At 40.9% G+C, this 22567-nt stretch overlaps 2 protein-coding genes across 3 annotated transcripts; both read right to left on the bottom strand.

Annotated features, from left to right (window-relative positions):
- Positions 1–3951: 3951 nt before the first annotated feature.
- Positions 3952–7077, bottom strand: rbm15 (RNA binding motif protein 15). The gene has a single exon (XM_030139756.1). The coding sequence runs from the start codon at positions 6901–6903 to the stop codon at positions 4348–4350; it is 2556 nt and encodes an 851-aa protein (XP_029995616.1). The 5' UTR covers positions 6904–7077; the 3' UTR covers positions 3952–4347.
- Positions 7078–9592: 2515 nt separating this feature from the next.
- On the bottom strand, positions 9593–22029 carry alx3 (ALX homeobox 3). 2 transcript variants are annotated; one of them, XM_030137790.1, is made up of 7 exons: positions 21916–22029; positions 20266–20610; positions 17472–17626; positions 15325–15640; positions 11654–11928; positions 11428–11553; positions 9593–10681 (listed from the first exon to the last, which is right to left on the bottom strand). In XM_030137790.1, the coding sequence occupies exons 2-7, from the start codon at positions 20288–20290 to the stop codon at positions 10334–10336; spliced, it is 1245 nt and encodes a 414-aa protein (XP_029993650.1). In that variant the 5' UTR covers positions 20291–20610; positions 21916–22029; the 3' UTR covers positions 9593–10333. The 2 variants fall into 2 exon arrangements, with proteins under 2 accessions (XP_029993650.1, XP_029993651.1); XM_030137791.1 differs by lacking the exons at positions 17472–17626; positions 20266–20610; positions 21916–22029 and having other exon boundaries at positions 15325–15849.
- Positions 22030–22567: the final 538 nt, after the last annotated feature.

Here is a 22567-nt window from a genome sequence, read left to right as displayed (position 1 = left end):
ATTAACTGTGGTGCAGTTACTGTGGACCACAAATAGGAATGTTTAAATGTATCCTACAATATTTTAATTATTTTTTCACTGTTCTGTAAGAAGATGAAGGTGAAGACCAAACAGGTTTGTAAAATGACTAGGTTTATATAAAGGCAATTTAGAAAGTACATTTAATATACATTTCATGGAAAGACTCCAGAATATAGCATGTAAATCAGTATCTAGAAGTATTTAGCAAAATGTTCCTTTCATTTAGAAATAAAGAGACTCTGACATTGTCTTATTAATAAGGATTCACTGATAAATTGTATAAGAGGAAAATTGAGTTTTTTACTTTAAACAGTCTTACATTTTTAAAGTCAAACACCAACTGTGTGTGAATACCAAACACTTAATGTTGCTGACTTTCCTGATCAGAGTCAAAGGCAGACTGGTGTCACTGAGGTGCTGGATGCCAGATTAAACCGGCTGCAGACTGATCAATTTTACGTTAGTATTGTGTTTCTGTGAGCAACTGGCGTCATGTGATGGATTCATTTCTCCTGGGGACTAGGCCTCCTTGAATCTCACTTTATCAATATTTTATCACATATTAGCTGTCTTTTATGGCCTGTAGTCTTTACCAAAAAGTAATTTCAACCCAGATGCCTTCTTCTACTTCCCTCACTGTAACATCTGAATATTTAAGGCTTTGGGCTCCTTTTCCAACGTTGTAATACGAGTGGCTAACTGACAATGTTTAACATTAATCAATGTCTTGCTTGAAGCTTTAAGAGTCCAACCTGTCTGAGTGACCACATTATTTTGTCGTTCTTGCTTTGGCCTTTTCTCTTTCCATCACTAACATTTAATGGCACTTTGTTGAGTCAGCAATGTCAATCACACTTATGCTGTTTGGGTCATCTTATCTGAACAGAACTCTAGACTGTAAAACAGAACAAAACTCTACATCATCCTTAGTACATTTTTACAGAACAGCAATTTTGCAAATCCTAAACTAAACATGTAAGTGCACCAAAGTCTATTTTATAAAATTTGGAATTAGTCATTATTTTATTCTGATTGTTCCTGCATTCTGAGTGTACTTACATTATGACATTGTGGGCAGTTAATAGTGCTATTATTTTGTTACTGATTTCCACCAGTATAGTTTCAGTAATGAGAAAGGCTAGAAGCTAGAGTACCATTTAACATTTGCTATTGTAAAACATGTGTTGTTGACACTTTATACTTACCACTGCTGCTTTAGCCATCGATACAGACCTGGCAGGCAGCATTTTTACTCCTTACTCACCATCATGCTCTTTTTAATACCAGCTCTGTCCTGGGTATCAGATGTGCGTGAGTGTAATTTGTCAGGAGAGGAAGGCAGGTGCTCGATGGTCCTCAAGATGGCAATGTTTCTCTAGTGAAGTAAGGGCTCCTCAGCTCAAAACACAGCATTTGTTTTCATAATAAGACTAAAATGGAAGGATGGCTGTAGCAACTGGAAAACCGTTTTCCTGTGTAAATGGGTTTAACTTACAAAAGGGCATTACTGAAACAAACAAGTCTGATGGAAGGACTCTGGGAAAGGGCGGGGTCCGTAGTGTGGATTCCTTCCAGGCGTGCCAAAAAGGGAAAACAATTTGGCTTGTTCGTATTTCATTTCCATGCTGGAGCAGATATCAGGTGACGATCGAGTACAGCTTCAGCACAGCAAACACACCTCTTCACTCGTTCCTAGGAGAGGTTCAACCAGAGCGAACACACAAAACACAATGATGGGGGAAACAATATTCCTAGCTGAGGTTGGGGGCCAATCCTCTTCCCTGAGCCAGATATTAAGTCAAATCAAATCATAACTGGGCAAGGATTTACAAAGACAGAGCAGCCCAGTGGTTCAGCTTGGCCTCTGCAGTGAGACAGCTTGAACTGTAGATGCTATGGAAATTTCAGAGCGGTGCCACCCACAATCTCCTGAGTGGAGTGTGTGACGGCCGGTGATGGGATTCCCTCAGCTCCTATTCAGAACCAGGAACAAAGCACATAAAACCTTTAGAGTAACAACCGGAGGAAGACAACAGGATACTGGAACGTGCTGTTGTTTGCTCCGGCCCTTGCCTCCCGAACTGCACCACTGTCTGCATCTGCCTCTGTTTCACAGCACAAACTGGACTGGAAGCAAAGGGAAGCAGGGGCTCCTCGGTCCTGCTGTGGTGTTCACATGCCAGCAGGAAGACTTGAGGGGATAACAGGGGATCATGAGGGGGGGGATTAATGATGGACAACTTAGGAGCTGAGAACAGGCCTGTAAGCAAACAGCGATCCTCAAATGAAACAGGGGTCTCTCTTCTCTGGAGCTAATCGAACCGCAAATTGTCTCCCTTTTCGTGTGCAGAAACAAAATTTCAAGTGACAACTCCTTCGAAACACAATAAGGTATGGCAGCTTGTTTCTTCAATTCACATCCATCGAAGAAACATGTTTCCCTTCAAATGAACAATTTATTGATAATCGGTCACATTAAGTGCCCAAATGCACTTGCAGGTATGTGAACAGCTTCGCATGGGCTCTATGGATTTTCCTTTCCCATGACATCAAAGTGTACATTGCTCAATTTTCCATTTTAACAGAAGTCATCACAGGTGCAGATGGGCTACACAACTTAAAAGCTGCCTCATCAGTGAGGACTCACAAACACTAGTTGCCTTCTCTGCAGATGTTTGGAGCTCTGCATGTGTCTCCTCAGGAGTCCAGCGTTGTAGTGGGTGTGGTGTTCACACATGTAACAATTTTTCCACATATGAATGTCTCCAATACATATTAAACCAAACTCAGCAAATTAGAATTAAGGGTGAGTTACTGTTGCATGACACACATACAAGGGCATAACAGAATACTGTAAGTAGGCCTTGGGAACATGTTGGCAGGCATGAGAAAAATATTGTCCAATTTATACCTCTAAAATTTAACCTCAAACATAAAATGTTTAATTACTTCTACAACTTTAAAATTACACAGACCTACTTACTGAACAAATAGCAGGAATTTGTAACTGCACTGACATTCCACTGATACTAAATATTGTTATTGGATTATCTAGTTGTTTCAAAGCAAGAAATCAAACAGGCTGTCAAAATATCAACACAAAATGTTCAGCTTTTATATCAGTTACTACTGTAGTTTTCCAAAGATCACATTACACAACCATTTCTAAAGGTAGGGATGCACAAAGTAAAGTATGCAGTAAAAAATATGAAAGACCTGTTAGTGTTTGCTCTACTATGCTATTCGTATTGTGTTATAGCCTGCTGCCAAATGTCAAAAATCTCACGTTAGTATTCAGCATTTCACATACAGTTGATGTAGCCATTCAGTTTTACCAAATGGGACACACTGAGTCCATTGTCTACTTAGCAATTTGGTGTTCAATTACTGAAAGCAACAGAAAATGATCCAATTCAAACCATGAACCTGAACACAACTTGATTCTTCAAACAAAATTAAAAACCTGAAAATAATGAACTACGCACAGACCTTTCAAGCTCTGACCTTTAGAAAACATTGCCAGGATTTCTTGCAAATGAAATCATAGACACATCTTTCACTCCACCTTAAGTTCAAGGGTGCCCTGGTCATATTCATATCCATACGTTCAAAAAATGATTATTCTACAAATATTATTGCACTACTCTTCAAAGCTTTGAAAGACTGTCTTCTGATTTCCCTCATGTTTAGGAAGCAGACACACTGACACCACCTGTATAATTTAATACTATGCATTCTATCATACTCCACATGAATCCTGTGAAGATTTATATGACCTGCTTCTGTTAACACTGTCAAGATGACACTGATTCAACAGAGTTGAATAAATAAAAGAGACGACAATTTGAGAGGAGAAAGATTGTGGTTTTCTTCTACTGGAGGTGTTAATGTGTCTACTCCATGTTTTTCAGTCAAGTTTTCTTTTTTGGGGGAAGTAGAACTACACTTTTTTAAACCTGTAATAAACCAAAACAGTGTATTCAATAGAACATTTCTTTTGGTATTGAATTAAGTTGAATTTTATATTTTTTCATCAATCCCCCCCCTGTATCTCACTATTTTACAGTATTGTGAATGAATTTTGCAAGTTTCTGAATTTTTGAGATATTCATATTCCCCTTGGAAAGAGTTCAAACAAACACCCTTTAAGGGGGGAAAGTGTTTTAACTTTTAGTGGATTACATGGCAACATACAAACACTCAACAACCATACTAGTGTACCCCATAATGCAGAACACACAGCATGCAATAGTTACTGATATACAGCAGATTTTTTTTTTTTTTACATTAGTTGAACTTAGTGTGTTCTGATTTTTTTTTTTTTTTTTAAGATGCTCCACGAACCACAATCATGACCAAATAGTCTTCTTCACTTTTAGCCAGAGCTTTAGCAGAGGAATCCAGGAACTGCTGGGAGAAATCACAGGGAGGGAAAGCATGAAGAACCCCTGTGTTGTCTTTATCTCTGCTTCCTCCCACAGGCAGGCTGATGACTCCAGCTGCTTGTTTTTGGTTGAGGTAGGACACCAGGTTGCGAAGAGGCCGCTGAGTTGAAGCTGCAGGATCTGATGAAGATGTATCCTCTGTGCTCCCAGGAACTGCCAGCAGGATAGCGTATCCACCAGGACCCGCCACCTTAATACGTCGGGAGACCTCATCAAGCTTGGGCTGGTCCAGACGGAGACGCTGAGTGATCTTTAGCTCGCTCACCTGCCTCCCCGTCGTGCTGTCAATGAGCAGGTCACTGGCTACGTTGTGATCGCCCTCCAGCAGGTGCATGTTGGCTGGGAAGTTGCTGTTTTTCAGAAGTAGCATACCATGCCAAGCCAGACTGAGTTTGGTGCCATCTGGCTTGAATGGCTGGGTGCCTTTGGAACTGCTCTCAGAGCGCTCTCTTTTGGCTGGTCCTTTGATGCCCTCACCCGCTTTGCGCTTACGCTCCCCAACAGTGGAAAGGACGCTACTTGAGGGTCCCTTTTCAGAAAGACTCTGGCTTTTCAGTCTCCGTTCAGCACCACCTCGCTCCAGGCTGCTGTGACGTTCTCGTGGTGGTGAGGGTCTTTCACCCCTTAGAGGGCGCTCTGAGTCACTGAAGCGCCCTCCATCTCTGCTGCTGCCTCCAGGACTGCCCTCTGGAGAGGCACGTCGACGCCTTACTGTCCGTTCAGTGCTGTCTGGGGAGTGATCTAAGTGCCGCCCATCCTCCATCACACGGCGTTTCCGTGCTGGTTCACGCCCCTGCAGCTCTCGTTCCAAAGACCACGGCTCTCGTGCTCGCCGTTCACGTTCCAAATGCTCCAAGGGCTCAAACGGGGAGGCACGAACCCGTTCCCTAATAGCTGGGTTGGGCCATTCAGCTCCAGGGAACAGCTCTCTCTCTCTGAAGTGAAGTGGCGGTGGAGTTCTTTCCCTGACCCTCAGAGGTTCAGGTGTAGCACGGTGGACAAAAGACTCAGCCACCATGTCAAACGGTGGGATTGGGAGAGGCTGCAGGAACTGCTGCTGATAACGATGCTCAGTGTCAGCAAAGTCCACTCTTAGTCTTCTCTCTGGGCCCCCCAACGGGAAACCCCGCATATGTGTGCATGCAGCTTGTGCAGCATCCAAGCTTTCATACTGAATGTAGGCCCAGGTGTCCCCCTTTCTGTAGTCAATGGTCCTTATTGTGCCAAACCGATCAAACTCTCTTGCTAGTGCAGCTACGGGAACCCAGGGTCCAAGTCCACCCACCCACAGGCGTGTGGAGGGAGTTGCTTTTCCATAGCCTATCTTTATGGGGTTGCGGCCCACTATTTTGCCAGACATACTAAGCTTAGCACGGTGGGCCATGTCAAGGTTCTCAAATTTCAAAAATCCATATGTGCTGGTCTGTCCCCGTGTAGGTCTCTTAATGTCCACTTCTGTTATTACTCCAAACCTGTCAAAAGCCCTCCTCAGGTCCGCCTCTGTAACAGTTATGTCAAGGTTTCCTAAAAACAACGTCCTATTTGCTCTTTGGTCATCTTCTGGAGATATAAAATCCTCCTCACGAAAAGCTGCTCGTTCTGCAATGAAGGCTGGACGTGTCCTGGCCTCAAACAAGGCAAACTCCCTGTCCCGTTCCAGGTCTCTGGGTAAAGGGGGAGGCGGGGGTGGAGGGGGGAGCCGGCCCAGGGCCAGCTGCTGCAGACGGTAGTCTCTGTATCCCAGCCCGGTGGGCGACAGCGGTCTCTGCAAATGTCTATGGCTTGGAGCTGCTCCATATATCTCTCTTTCAACCGGGGACCGGCTTCTCCTCCTGTTGATGTACACGGCCTCGATTTTCAGCGGCCGGTCGTAGAGCACCAGCCGGCCCCGGGCGTGCTTCGCGGCTCTGGCGTCCTCCGGCTTTCTGAAATTCACAAACGCTATCCGCTCGTCGTTGCTACGGCTTATCTTAACGCTCACATCCCCGAATTTTTTAAACTCGTGAAAAAGTCCATCCTCTATATCTTCATCACTCAGCTGGGTGCCCAGGTCGCTGATTTTGAGGGTTTTGTACTCACTCTCGGCGTTAGGCGGCTGGACACGCTGCTCGCCCCGTGAAGTGGTCCTCTGTGCGGCTAAATCCAGCGTAAGGCTCAGGTTGTGGTTTTTACCGACGGAGCTAGCAGCAGGAGCCTGGCAGCTGTGATTATTACCGGTCCGACCATGACCGTCGAAGTCCCTGTCTCTTTTTTCACCAAGCAGACTCCTTCTCGTCGAGCTGCCGTCGCTTTTGGTCGAGCTATTCCCATTATTACTCCCACTGGAAACGGACAGAGCCCCCATTTTCTTGCTGGTCGGGTGGCATCCTCCCCTGTCTCGAATATCGTCCAAGGCCCGGGAGCGTTTTTTAATCGGTGAGCGCTCTTTACCTTTCATTTCAGTCCACACGAAGCTGGGCTTTAGGACGCTACGGTTTTCAGTACCGTGTCTGCAAACTGGTGCAGATTTTTTTTTTGGAAATGAAAAGCGGATTTATTCACTGACCCTGCGGCAAAACAACAACAGTCGCCATTTTGTAAGGATTAGTGTGGAAGCCCGCCTCTTCCTCCTGATTGGATGAAAACGTGGGTGGAAGACATTAATGCGCCTGTCAGTCATCCTCTGACGTCTAAGCCTGGTTTCATTATCAGTGTGTTTAGGGTACATTACTCCATTGTCTGCTGGCAATTGTTGACATATTTTTGCTGATCAAGAGAAAGGGTTGGACAAGAAAACCTATGATGCAATGTAAAAAACAAAAAAAAAGAAAAGAAATCAACTTTTTAAAACAATAACAATAATGAATCGAACATAATTTCAAGGGATCTGCTATTTATTGTAAAGCTTTTTATTATATTATAATAAGGTGAGGATCTTTTATCCATCATGTAATTGTATGTCTTTGTCATTATCAAACTTGCAATCAAGCTATCAAACTTGAGTGAGTTCTACATTTTGACAGGTGGAAAAGTGTATTTGTAACGCTTTAAAAAAATACGGGGTGTTTCCCCCCTCAACTTGACCAATACCACAAGATGGCAGCATTTAACACTAGCTCAGAATGAGCAACAGTTTGTGCTCCTAATTTGTAAAAATGGCCTTGGATAGGTAGAGGGCCTGTCAGTCTGAATTAGGTGGCAAATCAGTGTATAATACTGTTCTGCTGTCGTTGCAACGGGTAACCAAAGCGTTAATGACTCTTGCAAGAGTCAAAAATATACCTCAATTAGATTACTTTTTTGATCCAGTAAGAAGTGCATATATTGTAATAAGCATTTTTTTTCTTTCAGTAGGCTGACTTGTGGTTTGTTTTTGGAAGGAAAATATAAAATTCAACACTGATGTCTTTTTGCTTTACACATTTTTGCTGGAGTTATTCGGGTATGAATCAAGCTAAAATAAAGTAAATGGATTGCTCATCTGAATATTTACCAAACACTGCTGTATATTGCAATTTTTTAGTATTTACAGATCTGGCATCATAGTCCCATTTGTGGACTGATGAACTGCCAAACTAAGCTCTATTTGTAATTGTCTCAAAGTTGCCAAAATACATCATGACCAGAGTGTGATGAACGTGCTTCACTGACAGTATAACTCACTTGGCCACATTGGGCTACCACATTGTTTAGCCTTTCAGGACGTGGTAATGCTGTTCAACAACTTCAAATACAGCAGTGTCTGGTCACAATAGCTGCACTTCAAGGCCAAGATAAATCTTGCTGAGATCAAAGCTTAGAGCAGTAGCCAGCGGGCAGCTTTGCAGTTTTTAATGAGCATTAAATCATATTTTTTCTGTCCATTAATGAGGCTAAGGGTAGAGTAATTTTCAGACTCCAGTGACAGTCTTCACCCAATGACCCTGACACACAGAGTGATGCTTAGTTAATAAGCATTGTGCAGTCTTAACTCAACTTTTCATTTAATCTGACAAATCATACAGGGCCTGTGTAGCCTGATATATTGAGTCTATACAGATCAAAGCTAACGCCACACCATTCCACCTTTAATAACATCGCAGTCCAAACTCAGGGTCTTCCATTAAAACAGTTGATCTCTATTTAAAAATCTGTCTATAACAGTGGGTTACCATCTTTAATGGAATAAATACCATATTTCTAATTCTGTTAGTCTTTTAGAGTTAACATATCAAGTTGACAAAGCCACTGGGTTTCCCCTTTTGTTTATAGACAGGCAGATTTAATACCTGCACCTATCTCAGAAAGTAAACAATAAAGCTGAGCCCCAATCCACCATCTGCTATTTCTTCAGCTTTCCTAAAGATGGCCATCTCCTCAATTTCTTATCCCTACTGACAGGTCTCCTTATCTTCTCCACTTAATCTGGGATTTAATCAGGGGGACTATGTAACTGCAGTAAGGGCTGCCGTCTCCCAGGGCCTGGCTGGAATTTGAAGCTGTGGGTGTGGAAAGTGTTTCTGATGGGTTTGTGCATTCCTCTATTGGAACCACATGTCAGTGGCTCATACAAAACCCCGACACAGACTAGGGGAATGGCAGCTAATCTGCCCCAACATGGCGAGGCAAGCAAAGGGGAGAGAGAGCCAATATATTCCCCCGTAAGCCATGAAAATTCCTGGGGAGTAAGTGGAGTTTGGGAGGGCTTTGTCCACCAGTGGTACTTTCTTTTTTCTGAATTCAAGTTGCATTTTCAATCTCACACAGATTGAAATGTTTGCCCATCTGACATGAATATGCTGGTATTCTGTAATCTACACCAGATGGGATGGTACCATGCAATGTAGTGTTTCCTTGACAATAAAGTAAATAGTTTTGAGTAAAGCACAACAAGGAGATTTCCTGAAAACGATTATTAGGAATGGGTTTTTCAGGATACATATGAGAGTAAGTAGGCCACAGGGGTGCATTTAAGACAATACGGGAACAGAATACGAGCATAACACAAACAGAGAACCTGGATCCAGTGAAAAGTATTACTAAACAAAATATGCTCCTGGCCTTGGTAACCCCAATGTCTTCTATTAAACTGTAAGTCATTACTCAGATGATCAGGTTTACTGCTGATGCCAGATGTGAATGAGAAACGTCTGCCATCTGTGGGAGGCTGTCTACTTTATCATCAACAGTGAAGCACGGTTGCTAAGTTAGCTTTTCATTAATAAACCTGCCACTCTCCCATGATACATGAGGTGCCACCTAAAGGACTCTTAAGCGAAGCTGACTGGTCTGTACAAGCACGGTCCCTCTGTGGACTTTCCCAATTTAATGCTGGTCACTTCCCACACAGCAGAAATCTTTGTGTTTATGGCAACCACAGCATATGAAGCATTTTTCCACACAACCACACTCCCAGTCAAATATGTGACAGACTCAGTTAGCTCTGTTGGTTATCGTTTTATAAAAAAGAAAGTTAAATCACGACTAAAATAATTCTGGCTGAGGTTGTTTATCCTTCTGCATAACACAAGTACTATAGATGAAGGCCTTTATTACTGGTCACACTATGAAGCACAACAGACATGAAACAATGATTAATATGATAATTACATTTTTACATGCTTAAATAATGTTTCCCCTTCTATCTCAGTAATGGTGTCAAAACTGGACACAAAAGGGTTCCTATTAATATGCTGGGCTTTCGTGCAAGAAGCTCAAGTTGCCCTCAGTTTTATGACACTCCTATTCCAAGATCTTCTGAACTGTGAAATGTCTCCAAGTCGGCGTATATAAATGTTAAGGGGAAATATGCTCTGAGGTGGGTGTGTACATCTGGGATTGTGTATGGGTCAGGAATGTAATATGCTTTGGCTCAGTCAGTGCATAATGGGGAGCTGGCACTGTAGTGGTCATGTAGGCCAGGAGAGAATGCTGCCTGGCTCTTTGGCTTTCATGCGCAGCGCGACCAGGCCCGTTGGCTTGTAGTCGGTCTCGGGTCCATCGATGGAAGGGGACCCGAGGCCTCCTGGGAAGCTGTGGAGTGAATAGAGGCCGTTGATGCCAGGATGATGAGGAGGGTGGTGGTGATGTGGGTGACTCGGCGATGTGGGCATGCCCATGAAGCCCTGCAGGTTGCTGTGGGGGTGGGGGTATGGACTCATACATGATGAGGGGATGGAGTCAGCTCCTAGGACACAACCAGCGCCTGAACCACCTCCTCCTCCTGAAGGGGCCCCTGGCCACAGATTGCTCTGCATCTACCCAGAGAGAAAATTCAGTCAAGATCTTTGGAAATGTGTCAAATTTGACATTTGCCTGCTCAGTATGATGCAGGTTGTATTTGTATGAGGGCATGTGCACAGTTTTAAGTACAAATTTAATGACTTAAGATTTATTTTACAGCTCTGAAAGAAAAAAAAACAGTATCACTGTGGCAGAAGAAAAAGATAGAAACCAGTATAAACTGTGTTACTGAAAAACAGCCTACAGAAGGTTTCAGAAATTATCATCGTAGTGAAATCTAAAATACAAGTACAGTAAAATGAAAGATAAAACTGAACAAAACACACAGACATGCTCATACATTAGATCCAATCTTATCCTTTTTTTCCCCCTCTATTATTGTTGAGAAATCGTTACAAACTTTTTAAGCAGTGCAGGCCAACAGTCGACTCATCTTCTAGTTCCACTTTATTATTAATCTACAAACAAACCACACATTGTGGCCTGTTTTTATTCATATTGTCATTAGGGGTTAGTTAAACTGTTGACTGCTACCATGTTCCAAGTTAGCCTGGGGATAAACTGTTCTCCAGTGTTAAGATAACTTAAAAAAAAACATTCAAGCCTCCACCTCCTTTTTATGGATCTGCTCCTAAATATATTGGCTTGGTCTTGGTTCATGGCCTACCCTTTCACCAAGGTTCAAGAAAATCACCACAGTAGTTTTTGGGTATTCAGAACAAAAATAAAAAGTCTGCGCTGGATCATTGTGTTGGCCTACCTGATATGTATCATGGCGAGGGAGAAGAGAGATATCATATGTAGCAGCAAAGTGGTTGCGGACCTCCTGAATCTTCCCATAGCGTTCCCGTTTCCTCCATTTGGCTCTGCGATTTTGGAACCAAACCTATCAAACACAAAAATACAAAAGTACTGGGAATCTGCTTGCAATAATAAAATGTATAAAATAAAGAGTACTGAGGCAAAGAGCATGTATCATCACATACCTGAACTCGAGCCTCGGTGAGCTCAGTCCTCAGAGCCAGCTGCTCTCTGGCGTACACATCAGGGTAGTGTGTCTTCTGAAACACTTTCTCCAGCTCCTCCAGCTGAAAGGTGCTGAAGGTGGTACGGTTGCGCCGCTTCTTGTTTTTGCCTGATAAGTCAATGGAGTCAGCGATGGAGTCTCCCTGTAAACCACTAGTAGGCTCCTTCAGCTTTGCACAACAGTCTGTGCCAATCCCAGGGTAGCCCATGGTTTTTGGAGCTCCTTTTTCTCTGCCTTTAGTATTTAGAGCACACACAAAGAAAACACAAGATAAATATGAAGTATGGTTAAACCCGCAATTGCTTGTCTTCATGGTTCCACTCTATATTTTAGTGTGTGCTCTTATAATTTCTTAGGACATTTTACAAAAGATTTTTCCGACTTAAACAGATTTTTGCTCTGTTTTTATCCAAAATCCTGCTAACAGGAAAACACACAACTTCTGTAAAGAACAAGTTCGTGATGGGGATCATGTGTCTTTGCATTAAGGCACAGTTACAAGTAATTGAATGAACCACAATTGCTTTCACTGACAGAGCATTTGTTTTAGAATCCGTTCACACACACACTATCTCTTTGTATGGTACAGACTCTCAGTAATTGGATTTTAAATCTATTAATATGAAATTACACACAGTATGGCATCAAACATTTATAAAAATCACTAAAAAGCATAAACCCCTTGATTGTTTTTTACGGGTTTCAATTTGATTCCCAAACTCAAACTACTAAATGAGGTTAAATTGTGAGTTACCGGAGCAAAACAACACACATCATTAACAGAGCCAAATAGTGTTTTAATTTGATTATCCCACACGCAATTTACGTAAGCGGTGAACTCTCTGGGAGTTGGCTTGCAATAAACTCCTGAAGCAATAAGTTGAAAACAAAATTTGTTTTGTTTCACTTGGGAAGAAATAAGTGTTTAAAGCTATCATTAGAGAGGCGTATTTATTTTACATCAAATCAACTGCATGTGTAAATTAAAAATACAACTAGAGCACAACACTGAATATGTAACAGACTTATATCTCATACAGTGTTTTATATATGTCCTAAGTTTTTATATATGGTGTTTCTGCAATATATTCTGCATTTTATATTCAGCTTTAAGAGGAAATGTGAATGCATTATTTTCCATCTTGTAATGGAGTGGGTTAGTCCCTCCTGCAGTGTTTCAGTGTTGTTGTCTACGTTCATTACGTTTAACCCTGAACTTCAAAACAAAATCACTCTCCCATCTATCTGCAGGCAGTCACTGGGGGCAGCTGAGACACAACTTTGCTATTCCACTAATTCAATATGGGGCCCAACAGAGAGCACTTTTCATTGCAACATTAATTTCCTCATGTCCATTAGATCCAACCTCACACTACAGTTCATGCTGAAAATATTCCCTGTCAAGATTGCAAACTGGGGCCGCAGGACATTGTATAGCTTTTACGCTGTCAAAAACCCACATCCGCTCTGTCTCCACTCTGTGTAACTGGAGATCTATGTGAAATGCAGCTAAGGCAAATAGAGGATAAATTCACAAAGTAAAGGTGGGAACACCATGCTGTGAATAACGGGATCGATTCTAAAAAGACGAGAGATTGAGTAGAAATTTACACTCCTTTTTTCCCAGGCTTCTTGTTCTGAGTATAAAGTTCAGTTTTTACTTCTGTACAAAACATGTTGTCCCTATGTCTCCACTATTCATTAGAGTCTAAATGAGTTTTTAGTTTAATTTGCCCTAAAAAGCAGATTTGATTTACATTAGTTTTAAATCAAATCTGCTTTCATTACAACAGAATTCGCTTGATTCTACCTTGAGTTTTTATACTGTCGTGAGTACTAAATTATTTTAATAAGAGGGAAGTATCTGTTTGATCGAATTTTGTTTTATATTGAAAAAAATCAAACATTATTTTTACATCACATGAATAAGATATTAAAATCACTTGTCATGTATATACATTACATTTTGTTGAACAAAACTGTAGCAGGTATAATATGTATAAATTATGAAACAAATTAAACAAAATAATAATGATAATAATAACTCATACATTGCATATTGTGTGAAGCACTGATATTTTTACTAATGTAATAATGTAGTAATCTTGCCATTTAAAAAAAGGCCTTTTTTGTAGTAAAAAAAAAATGTTGGAACACTATAAAATATTCCCTTTAATATGAAACACAAAATTAAAGTTATTGTTAAAATGTGTTAATTTAATGATACAATTATGAGAATTAATTGCAAATAAAATCACTGCTTAATTTTATTGTGAACTGGGCTGAAACTTGTTTTGCGTGTTGGCTTGATGTGGTGCCTTAAATCTTCACACTGTAGACAAAACAGGAAGGCGTGTCTCCGTACGATCAAATTATGAATAGTTTGTAAAATACACAAACTTGCAATATATTACACACAGTGTGCACACAAAGCTGTAGACACACATGAAAAAATTAACTTGCACAACATTGATCTGAGCACAGCCGTGTGTGTATGTGAAAAAACAGGACGGGGAAACCATATATGCTCTTTTCCTATATAAACAGAATTTAGGAGGAAAGTAATAAAAGTCCACCTTCAAACGGGACAGCTGATACGGCTATTTTTGGCAAAAACATGAATCAAGCTGTTGTATATTATTCTGGACACAGATATCACAAAGACCTTATCAGCTTTCATATCCTCTGTTATTTTGCAGGATCATCAACAATAAATAAAGTAAAAGACCGCATCATTTCGTCAGGCTTCAGTTCAAAATACACAGTTGTTATTTTTCTTCCCAAGATGGACATTTATTGTCTATTATGTCTGACAGCATTTAACCACAGTCAAAGCCTTTTATATTTTATTACGTAGAATCATGAAGACGAAAAAAGCAACTGAAAATAAGTCTGTGAGTAAAAATGCTAAAATGTCACTGATTACTGAATGTTGGCCCAAAAGGATGAGAGCTGCCTAGTTGTCTAATGACACACCCAACTTGCTGCCAGACTGACCTTTAACCTCTCTTCCTCTATATCACAGATTGTCAAGGGGGAAAAAAAACTGTTGACATTTTTATCACAACCTGCTTTATTACAAAATCAGTCAGTAGAATTCAACTGCTTTAAGTCCGTGCAAATATGAGTTTAAAAGTCACTTTAAAAATCCTGCAAAGGTAAATGCCTGTTCTTCAATGCTTTGAAAATCTGCCAGATTTTGTCATTTAATTAAATCAGATTTTTGTATGAGACATTAAAAAAAAAAGTAGAATATTAATATTATCAATGCATTTTCATCTCTTAATGCAGCCATCAATTTACCAGATGATTGTGAAGTGGAAGATTTTATGACTGAACTGACAAAATTATGTTGAAAAATGCAAGAGTGCGAGCTGGGAAAAAACAAATAATTTAGCATTCAGTTTTGTTCAGGTCTTATTTTGGGTGTGATTTTCTTAAAAAATAAAATTAAATAAAACGTAGGCCTAAACTCTTAATAATGGCCTTTTATTTTTCAGAAAAGATCAGTTTAATTCGCAGAAATAGAAATAAAAGCAAATGCTGTTACAGATTAAAGAACTTTTTTTTTTTTTTTTTAACTCTTTTTTGAACTCTGGATTTTTTTTTCCACAATTCTTGTTAACTTACCCTCTGAGTTGCTATCATAAAATCCCGCTTTCCCGCTTATGGAAGTGGCCTTTTGGTCCTGGTTGACACCGTCCAAAAACTTGCCGTGTTTGGACGGGGAGGCTGGCGGGTTCGCCGGCGGTGGGCCGTGCGTAAAGTCCGCCGCAGCATCACCAAACCTCCCCATGGCCGCCGCGTAAAGATCACCGCGCAGGCTGAGGCGGTGAGGAAGAGGAGGAAGGTGCGAGGGTTTCTGCAGCTCATCGCAGTGCAGAAAGGGGCCGGAGCCGCTGCCGTGCTCCAGACCCGGGGAGTTTTCTGGAGTCCTCCTGCTGCTCTGCGAAGAGAAAGACAAACAACTCTCCGTCTCCATCTTACGGGTCCAGCAGGCAGTATAGACAACAGCGACTGGGCGCTGATGGTGTGGGCGCCGGAGTCAGAGTTTTTTTCTTCTGTGTTCATGTCAAGTGGGTGGGATTTAACAGATCAGAAACAAAGACCCGTGAAACCGGGATCGGAGTGCGTGTGTATACGTGTGTGAAAGAGAGAGAGAGAGAGAGAGAGAGAGAGAGAGTCTGCAGCATCCATCCAGCAGTCTGATATAATCCGCCAAAAATTCAATCACGTGTGGTTTCTGTCCCTCCAATTAACCATTTAATTCCTATTTCATATATTGTTATGGGCCTAATCAGCAAATCGACCAGGACAGGACACGGAGATAGACTGGAGCTCACACAGAAACACACACACACACACACACACACACACACACACACACACACACACACACAGTCTATGCTGTTTACTGCAGCCTGTGATGCATGCACTGCATTATGGATTAAAAATTAGATCTTTACACTTCGACTTCATCTCTTATTTTAGTCCATACTATAACCCTCTCTTATCCTATTCGGACTAAATGTGAGTTTCCACATTTCCCCATTTCACATAATAAAGAGTTTTCCCCGTTTGGAAGCTCCTCAGTTCTTATTTATTTGGTCTTTTGCATTGTTGTGTACCGTCTATAAATAAACCTCTAAATCCTTTCTCAGACCTGTTACTTCCCCCTCCCGTAAAGGCAGGCCGCACATAGGCTCCAGGTTACATTAAAAACACCAGCTCACCTCGGTGTTAGTGTTGTGAAATTTAGGCAAAAGACTGAGGCTAATGGAATTAGACTGAAACCATTTCAGAAGACCGCCGAGGTCAAACTATGGCGGATCACAAATGAGACACAAATCCCGACGCAAACCGCAGACTGAGCCATGTTCGTCTGATGAAACGAAATTAATGAACTCGTCGTCTTTTATTTGTAGACTTGCGCACACACACACAGACACAGACACACACACACACACGGCGCACACATGAAACCTCCTTGGTAATGGTCTTTAACTGCATTTAGGCTGGAGCCGTACATGCCTTATTAACAGGCCTTTATTCCTTCGCTTTTCCCACATATTCATTGACTAATATTGTCATGTTCAAATGCAAACTGAGCCTCAAACATTCGATCGTGCAAACTTATAAATAATGAAACACGAATCTAGGCCGCAATATACATTATCATATACTTACAGTATGCGGATGAAATATGAAAATTAATTGTGTTACTGTATGATGTGGGTCCGACATGAACACCAAGTTTCACTGGTCTTTTCGTTTAATGTCTGGACTTGGGCGCTACTTTCACAAGTGAAACTATTGGATCGCACCTTAAACAGAATAAGATCATAAAGTGTGAAACTGTCAAACAAATCATGAAAATACTAAAAGAAAACAAACACTAAAATATGAGCAACAACACAATTAATAAAACACACAGGGTCATAAGGTCAAACACATTACTACTAAATAATATAAGTATCTTAAATTATAATAAAATACAGTTAAAACAGGAGTTTTTAAGGTTAGAATATTCTGAAAAAGAGGTGTAATCAGTCTAAATACAACTGAGGATTATTCAACTATAAATGAACTTAGGTAAAAGTAGAACAAAAAACCCCAAAGATGCTTAAAGCAAAGATGTGTTCTTCATTTTATGATGCAGCAGAAATCTGACTAAATATCCTGCGAATGGGTTTGACTCGGCACTAACATAAAAGGCTGTTGATACTGACATGTTATCTCCCATCTCAACAAACCTCGTCTAAACACAGTGCACTTACCAAGTTCAGACACGGTACCGTTGGTTTGGGGGACATCTCGACATCTCTTTGGATACCTGAGGCCGTGCGCTGCTCAGCTGATGGACAAGTGTGTAAACATGAGGTCCATTTGGGCTGAGAGGCCTCATAAGCCCCATTTGATTCCATTTGGAGTTCTGAAATATCAAAGTGTCCACAGTGCGCTTTGCAGGTCCAAGTAAAAGAACAGTCTTTGCTGTAAGAAATGGTAGGGTTAACACGGCATCTGAGCAATTCAACCAAGTGAGTCGAATTTCTCGCTTAAATCATTATTTGCAGGATTTAAAAAGAGAAAAGGTGAGAAATCTGTCAAAGTGTGTTCCTCGAAGAACATCAACGGAAAAATAACATATATTATTGCTTTACTTCATTGTAAAAGAGCAGGTAACTGCGAACTAACTTCATGTCTTAACCAAACGAAGTGTCTTTATCAAGTGTGTAGCATGAACAAAATTAAAATTCCAGTGTTCATCTGCACACAAATTACAAAGACGTGGCTGGGTACATGGAAAGGAAGAGCTCCTTTAAATTTAAAATGATTGGTGTCCTTAGATATAAGGCCTAATGACATTTACGTGTAACATGATTTAGATTAACATGTTTGGGTCAGTAGAGCATGTAGGCTAAAAAAGACGGCGCTGTCATGTTAATCACAACCACAGTGCCACCTTTTACCCTCCCACACTGAGTGTAAGCCTAGGTACAGTTGCCACCATTTATCAAACTGTCTGGCTGACCACCATTAAAAACCTCATAATTCTGGAGAGTAAGGAGAGTAAGTTTTAAGAAGTACACACAGGGGGACACGGATATGTTTCAGAAATCTCGTGACAAGCATGTCCTCTGTAGCCTGAGGCTGCAGAGCACTCTTGAATTCACAAACCCAGCTGAGTAAATGCATTCCAGAAATGTGGGCAAGAGGAAGCACTCTGCTATGATCTCCAAGCCGCCGCAGGTAACAGTGTTTATATGAATATTGCATTAAGAGAGCATAAGATGTAGAGGATTATGGGTATGTTATTTGCTGAGGAATCAGAGTCTCCTATAAGTCTGTGCAGACATCTGTGTGCTGTGTGCACTGTGGCTTGCTTAATTACGCTGGCAGGGGGGAGTCCATTCATTCTGAAAGCTCCAACTTTCAGGATAAAATAGACATTTTTATTCTAAGCCACATCAATCAAAGCAGAGCAGCTGTCCTTTAAATAACACATTATGTTAAGAGCAAAATTATGACTAAATTGTGATGATTTGTGTGTTTTACCCTCACCAACTCACGAAGAACGAAACAAAAGTAGAGAAATGGCAGAAAATGTCATCAGCCTGCTGTCCATACTATGACCAGCTCCCTGCTGTCCTAAACCCTTGTCCTCTAAACCTGTCCTGGGCATGACCCTGCACAGGAAATCAGTTCAGCCTGTTGGGAGTCCCAAGACTCCCCCCGCTGCCTCCTGGTTCTGGGCACAGACAGCATGGATAAAGGTGACCCCGCACTCTCACCATGCACCCTGCGGCCCTCAGGCTACGGACTGTTTCCACTCCTCCCTCCACTACATCCTCTTGGCCTGGCTGTCAGTCTGCAGGGCTTTGTCACACCCTGTTACACCTTACATCCTCTCTCTGACACACATAACCTCACAGCACATGCACAAACACAGACTTGTGTGTGCGCAAATACACAACTAATCAAATTAATCAAGTAATCTAGCAGTGAAATTATCTATTGCATAAAATAAGGTTCTTTGAAGTTATCAAGACAGTGGCAGGATAAAAGTTCAGCAGTTATACAACAGTGAACAAGATTTTGTTGAAGAATGTGACTAGACTTTAGTCCAAGTGCTGTACTTAACAAATTTGATGTATTTTACTATGTATTTTATGAAACTCCACTTCACCATGGCAAAGCTTTGAGATTTCAGATTACAGATTTCTCCCTGTCCAGTGAAAATTACTTGTCTTTGTTATTTGTGAATGCTTGTGATAAACTGAAGGATGAAGTATTCCTTTATGGGTTGAAATAAAATCTCATTTGTCTTAAGATAAATAAACTCTACAAGGCCATCTTTGATATGATGAAAAATGCATTGTTACTGCTGAAAACAGTCCTTTTTTCTGAGCTCATGAGACACTGATTCTTTAGAGATACATGGCTCTCATATGACCTTACAAATGTTCGAGGATCTTACAGAATATGATGCACTCCTGTAGATTAAACTAATCAAAAGTATATTAAGTACTTCACAAGCTCAACTTTAAACATCTACAGCTGTAAAATGTAGCACATGCATTAAGGCAGCAGCAACAACCATCCAGAGACATATATCAATAACACTGATAGGGAACAGTTTTACTGCAAAATGAACTACTTCTATTTTTCAGACTATATAAACATTTTTTGGGGTACTGTCATACTTTCACTTAAGTAAGATTCTGATTATAGAACTTTTACTTGCAGTGCAGAGGTTATTATTTTTACTTAAGTAAAGGATCTGAACACTTCTTCCACCACTGGCAGTGAGTAAATACAACCTGACCCACTTTGGTGACACTGTGTGTGATCCCAAACAGCATGTAGATGGAGATGTTATAAAGTTGGACCTGCCAGATGAACACCAACATAGACGGTCAGCTAGTGTGCAGTACAGCTCTGTATTGCATGCTAGTTGGCTGTCTTTGTCTTGCGATCGCTGCCTGAGGCTTTTCCTCTCACGTACAGGGTGGCGATTCAACCTGAGGTTTGCATTAGAATAGGAGAAGGATAGCTAATTTAATTACCCACCATGAATGCACAGAGATGATCCCATATGCAGAGCCACGGCTCCTCTCAGAGGCCTCCCTCACATCCTCCAGTCTATGTCCAGAAGCTGTAGAGCCAGCTGAGGCTGTGACTGACAGCTGCTGACCCCGGGGTCAGCCGGCTGGAGAGGTGCATTATGGGAAAATTACACTCGTCTGCTGTAGCAATGGGGGTAGAAGTTTCGGAGGGGAATGGGAAGTACGGTTGCTGTCCTCTGCCTGACCTCATCTGAGGCGTCATGGAGCACACTGGAGCCCAGTGAGTGTCAGCAGCAAGTCAGGATCTACAGCCACAACACACCACACCAGAGGTGAGCCGGGTATGTATCTGTTGGAAATGAAGGGATACACTGGAATGGTAAATGTGCCACAAGATAGAAAATTAATGGTATCATGTTTAAAATGTGTGTGAAAATATAATTTGCCACATTGCTCTGCAGGACCAACCACTTGACTTTTTACTGGCTTCTTTTCACTGAAGGAAAGATCCTAACAAACTAAGCAACTCAATTAACCTCCTGGTGATTTTCAAATCGAAGGACCTTGATATGTGACAGTGTAGACAAACTAACAATAACAGCTCTTGCAGCCTTTCTTAATCAAAAATTGGATATAGTCTTCTATGGTTGATTTATCATCAATGATTTAATGCTGCAACACATGCTGTGTGTCACTCTCTGCTGTACTTCGGGAAATTGGGACCATTTACTACAGATCGAAGACAGAAATATAATAAAGACATAAGAGACAAATGGAAAATACATTATTTGCTTTTGCAAATTCCCTTTTAATGATAAACAATTTCAGAACTACAACTGATAAATAGTGGTGTATGAGAAGAAAGGGCAACCTTTCAGAGGAAAAGTTAAGTGCATTTGCTGAATGTGCAGCGGGAATAATACAAATGGCTTAAAATAGAGAGGAGCTTCAAAAAATAAAAATAAAAATAATTTAAGGAAATACTTTGAAATAGCTGAAAATGTGCTGATGTGATTTTCAGTTTTGCTTGAAGCACTGTTTAAGTTGGTTAGTTGAAGAGTATAACATGAAGTCTAATGCTAAGTATCAAATAACATTCGCAAAATAGAAAAATAATTTAGTTTTACCTCCTTCAGTTTTTGCTTTTCAATACATACTGAAAGGAGAAGTCAAAACTGTAAACTTTATTGCACTTATTAGTTCAACACAGCTAACAGCCCAGACGGCCCATGGCACTTCAGACATGAGCAAGCAGTATTTTAGTTATTTATTTTACAAATGACTGTATGCTTGACCTACAAAATAGTGTTACATTTGATGAATAATGAAAAATATGTTAGATTTCATGTGCTTCAAGCCGTTTCACTGAATGGGTTGTCATGGCAACACTTCACATGACCTACAGGTGCTAGCTCAGCCACGCTTCAACATTTTAGTACTTTAATATGAGCACTTAACCTCCTTAATATTGGTAGCAGAAACCTGAATTAGTAGCCTTGGTCGACACAGTAGCTCGAAGAGACAAATACTGTTGTGTGTGTATGTGAGTGTGTGAAGGAACACCGGGTTATGAAAGCTCTGTCGTGATGAATACCGTCTACTCTGCCTGGATTTTAATGAAGGACAGACCGGTGTAGCCTCACTTCTTACTCACAATCTCCAGGAATCCGTAAACATGCACCTTAGCGAAACCATATGGATGTATCAGTTAGTCCCTGATGCTGCGGACACACGCCAGAGCTAAAAATAAATAATCTCTACGTGTTTTGAGGCGGACAGGGAACGGTTGGCGGTGCGGCCCTGTTGGGCGGTCACGCATGCGTATTACAGAGCGGACGTGAAAAAATAAACTTAATGCTAACTGTACGTGGATATCAGATTTTATTTTACAAATTATTGGATATATAGACCTATCAAATCCTATTTCTACCGCTTACATCAGTAAAGGTAAAGTACTATTGCAGTCAAAGTATCCTTGTCATTGAGACAGGTTGAAACAACCTATTAGATTAGAAATGGTCAATAAAAAGTATTTCCTTGAGTTGGTTTCTTTGGAAGCACATAGTTATTTCACTTAACTCTGCCTGGACAAGGTGGTCTAATTGATGTAACGAAGGCTATTTCTGGTTGATTTAATTTTTGACCTAGTCTTTTGAGACTGCTGGCTACAGTAAAACTGGACAAATGGTGCTTATGCGCTGTTTCAAGTGTTCTAATCTGGTTGACACTCCTTTTTCTTTTTTTTCTTTTTTTTTTTGTTGTGTTTTGTTTTGTTTTTGTTTTTTACAATGACATATAACTACATT

Source organism: Sphaeramia orbicularis, chromosome 7, assembly GCF_902148855.1.
Source record: "Sphaeramia orbicularis chromosome 7, fSphaOr1.1, whole genome shotgun sequence".
Taxonomy (NCBI): Eukaryota; Metazoa; Chordata; class Actinopteri; order Kurtiformes; family Apogonidae; genus Sphaeramia; species Sphaeramia orbicularis.
Note: the sequence above shows the minus strand (reverse complement) of the source record. Positions and strands in the feature narration are given on the sequence as shown.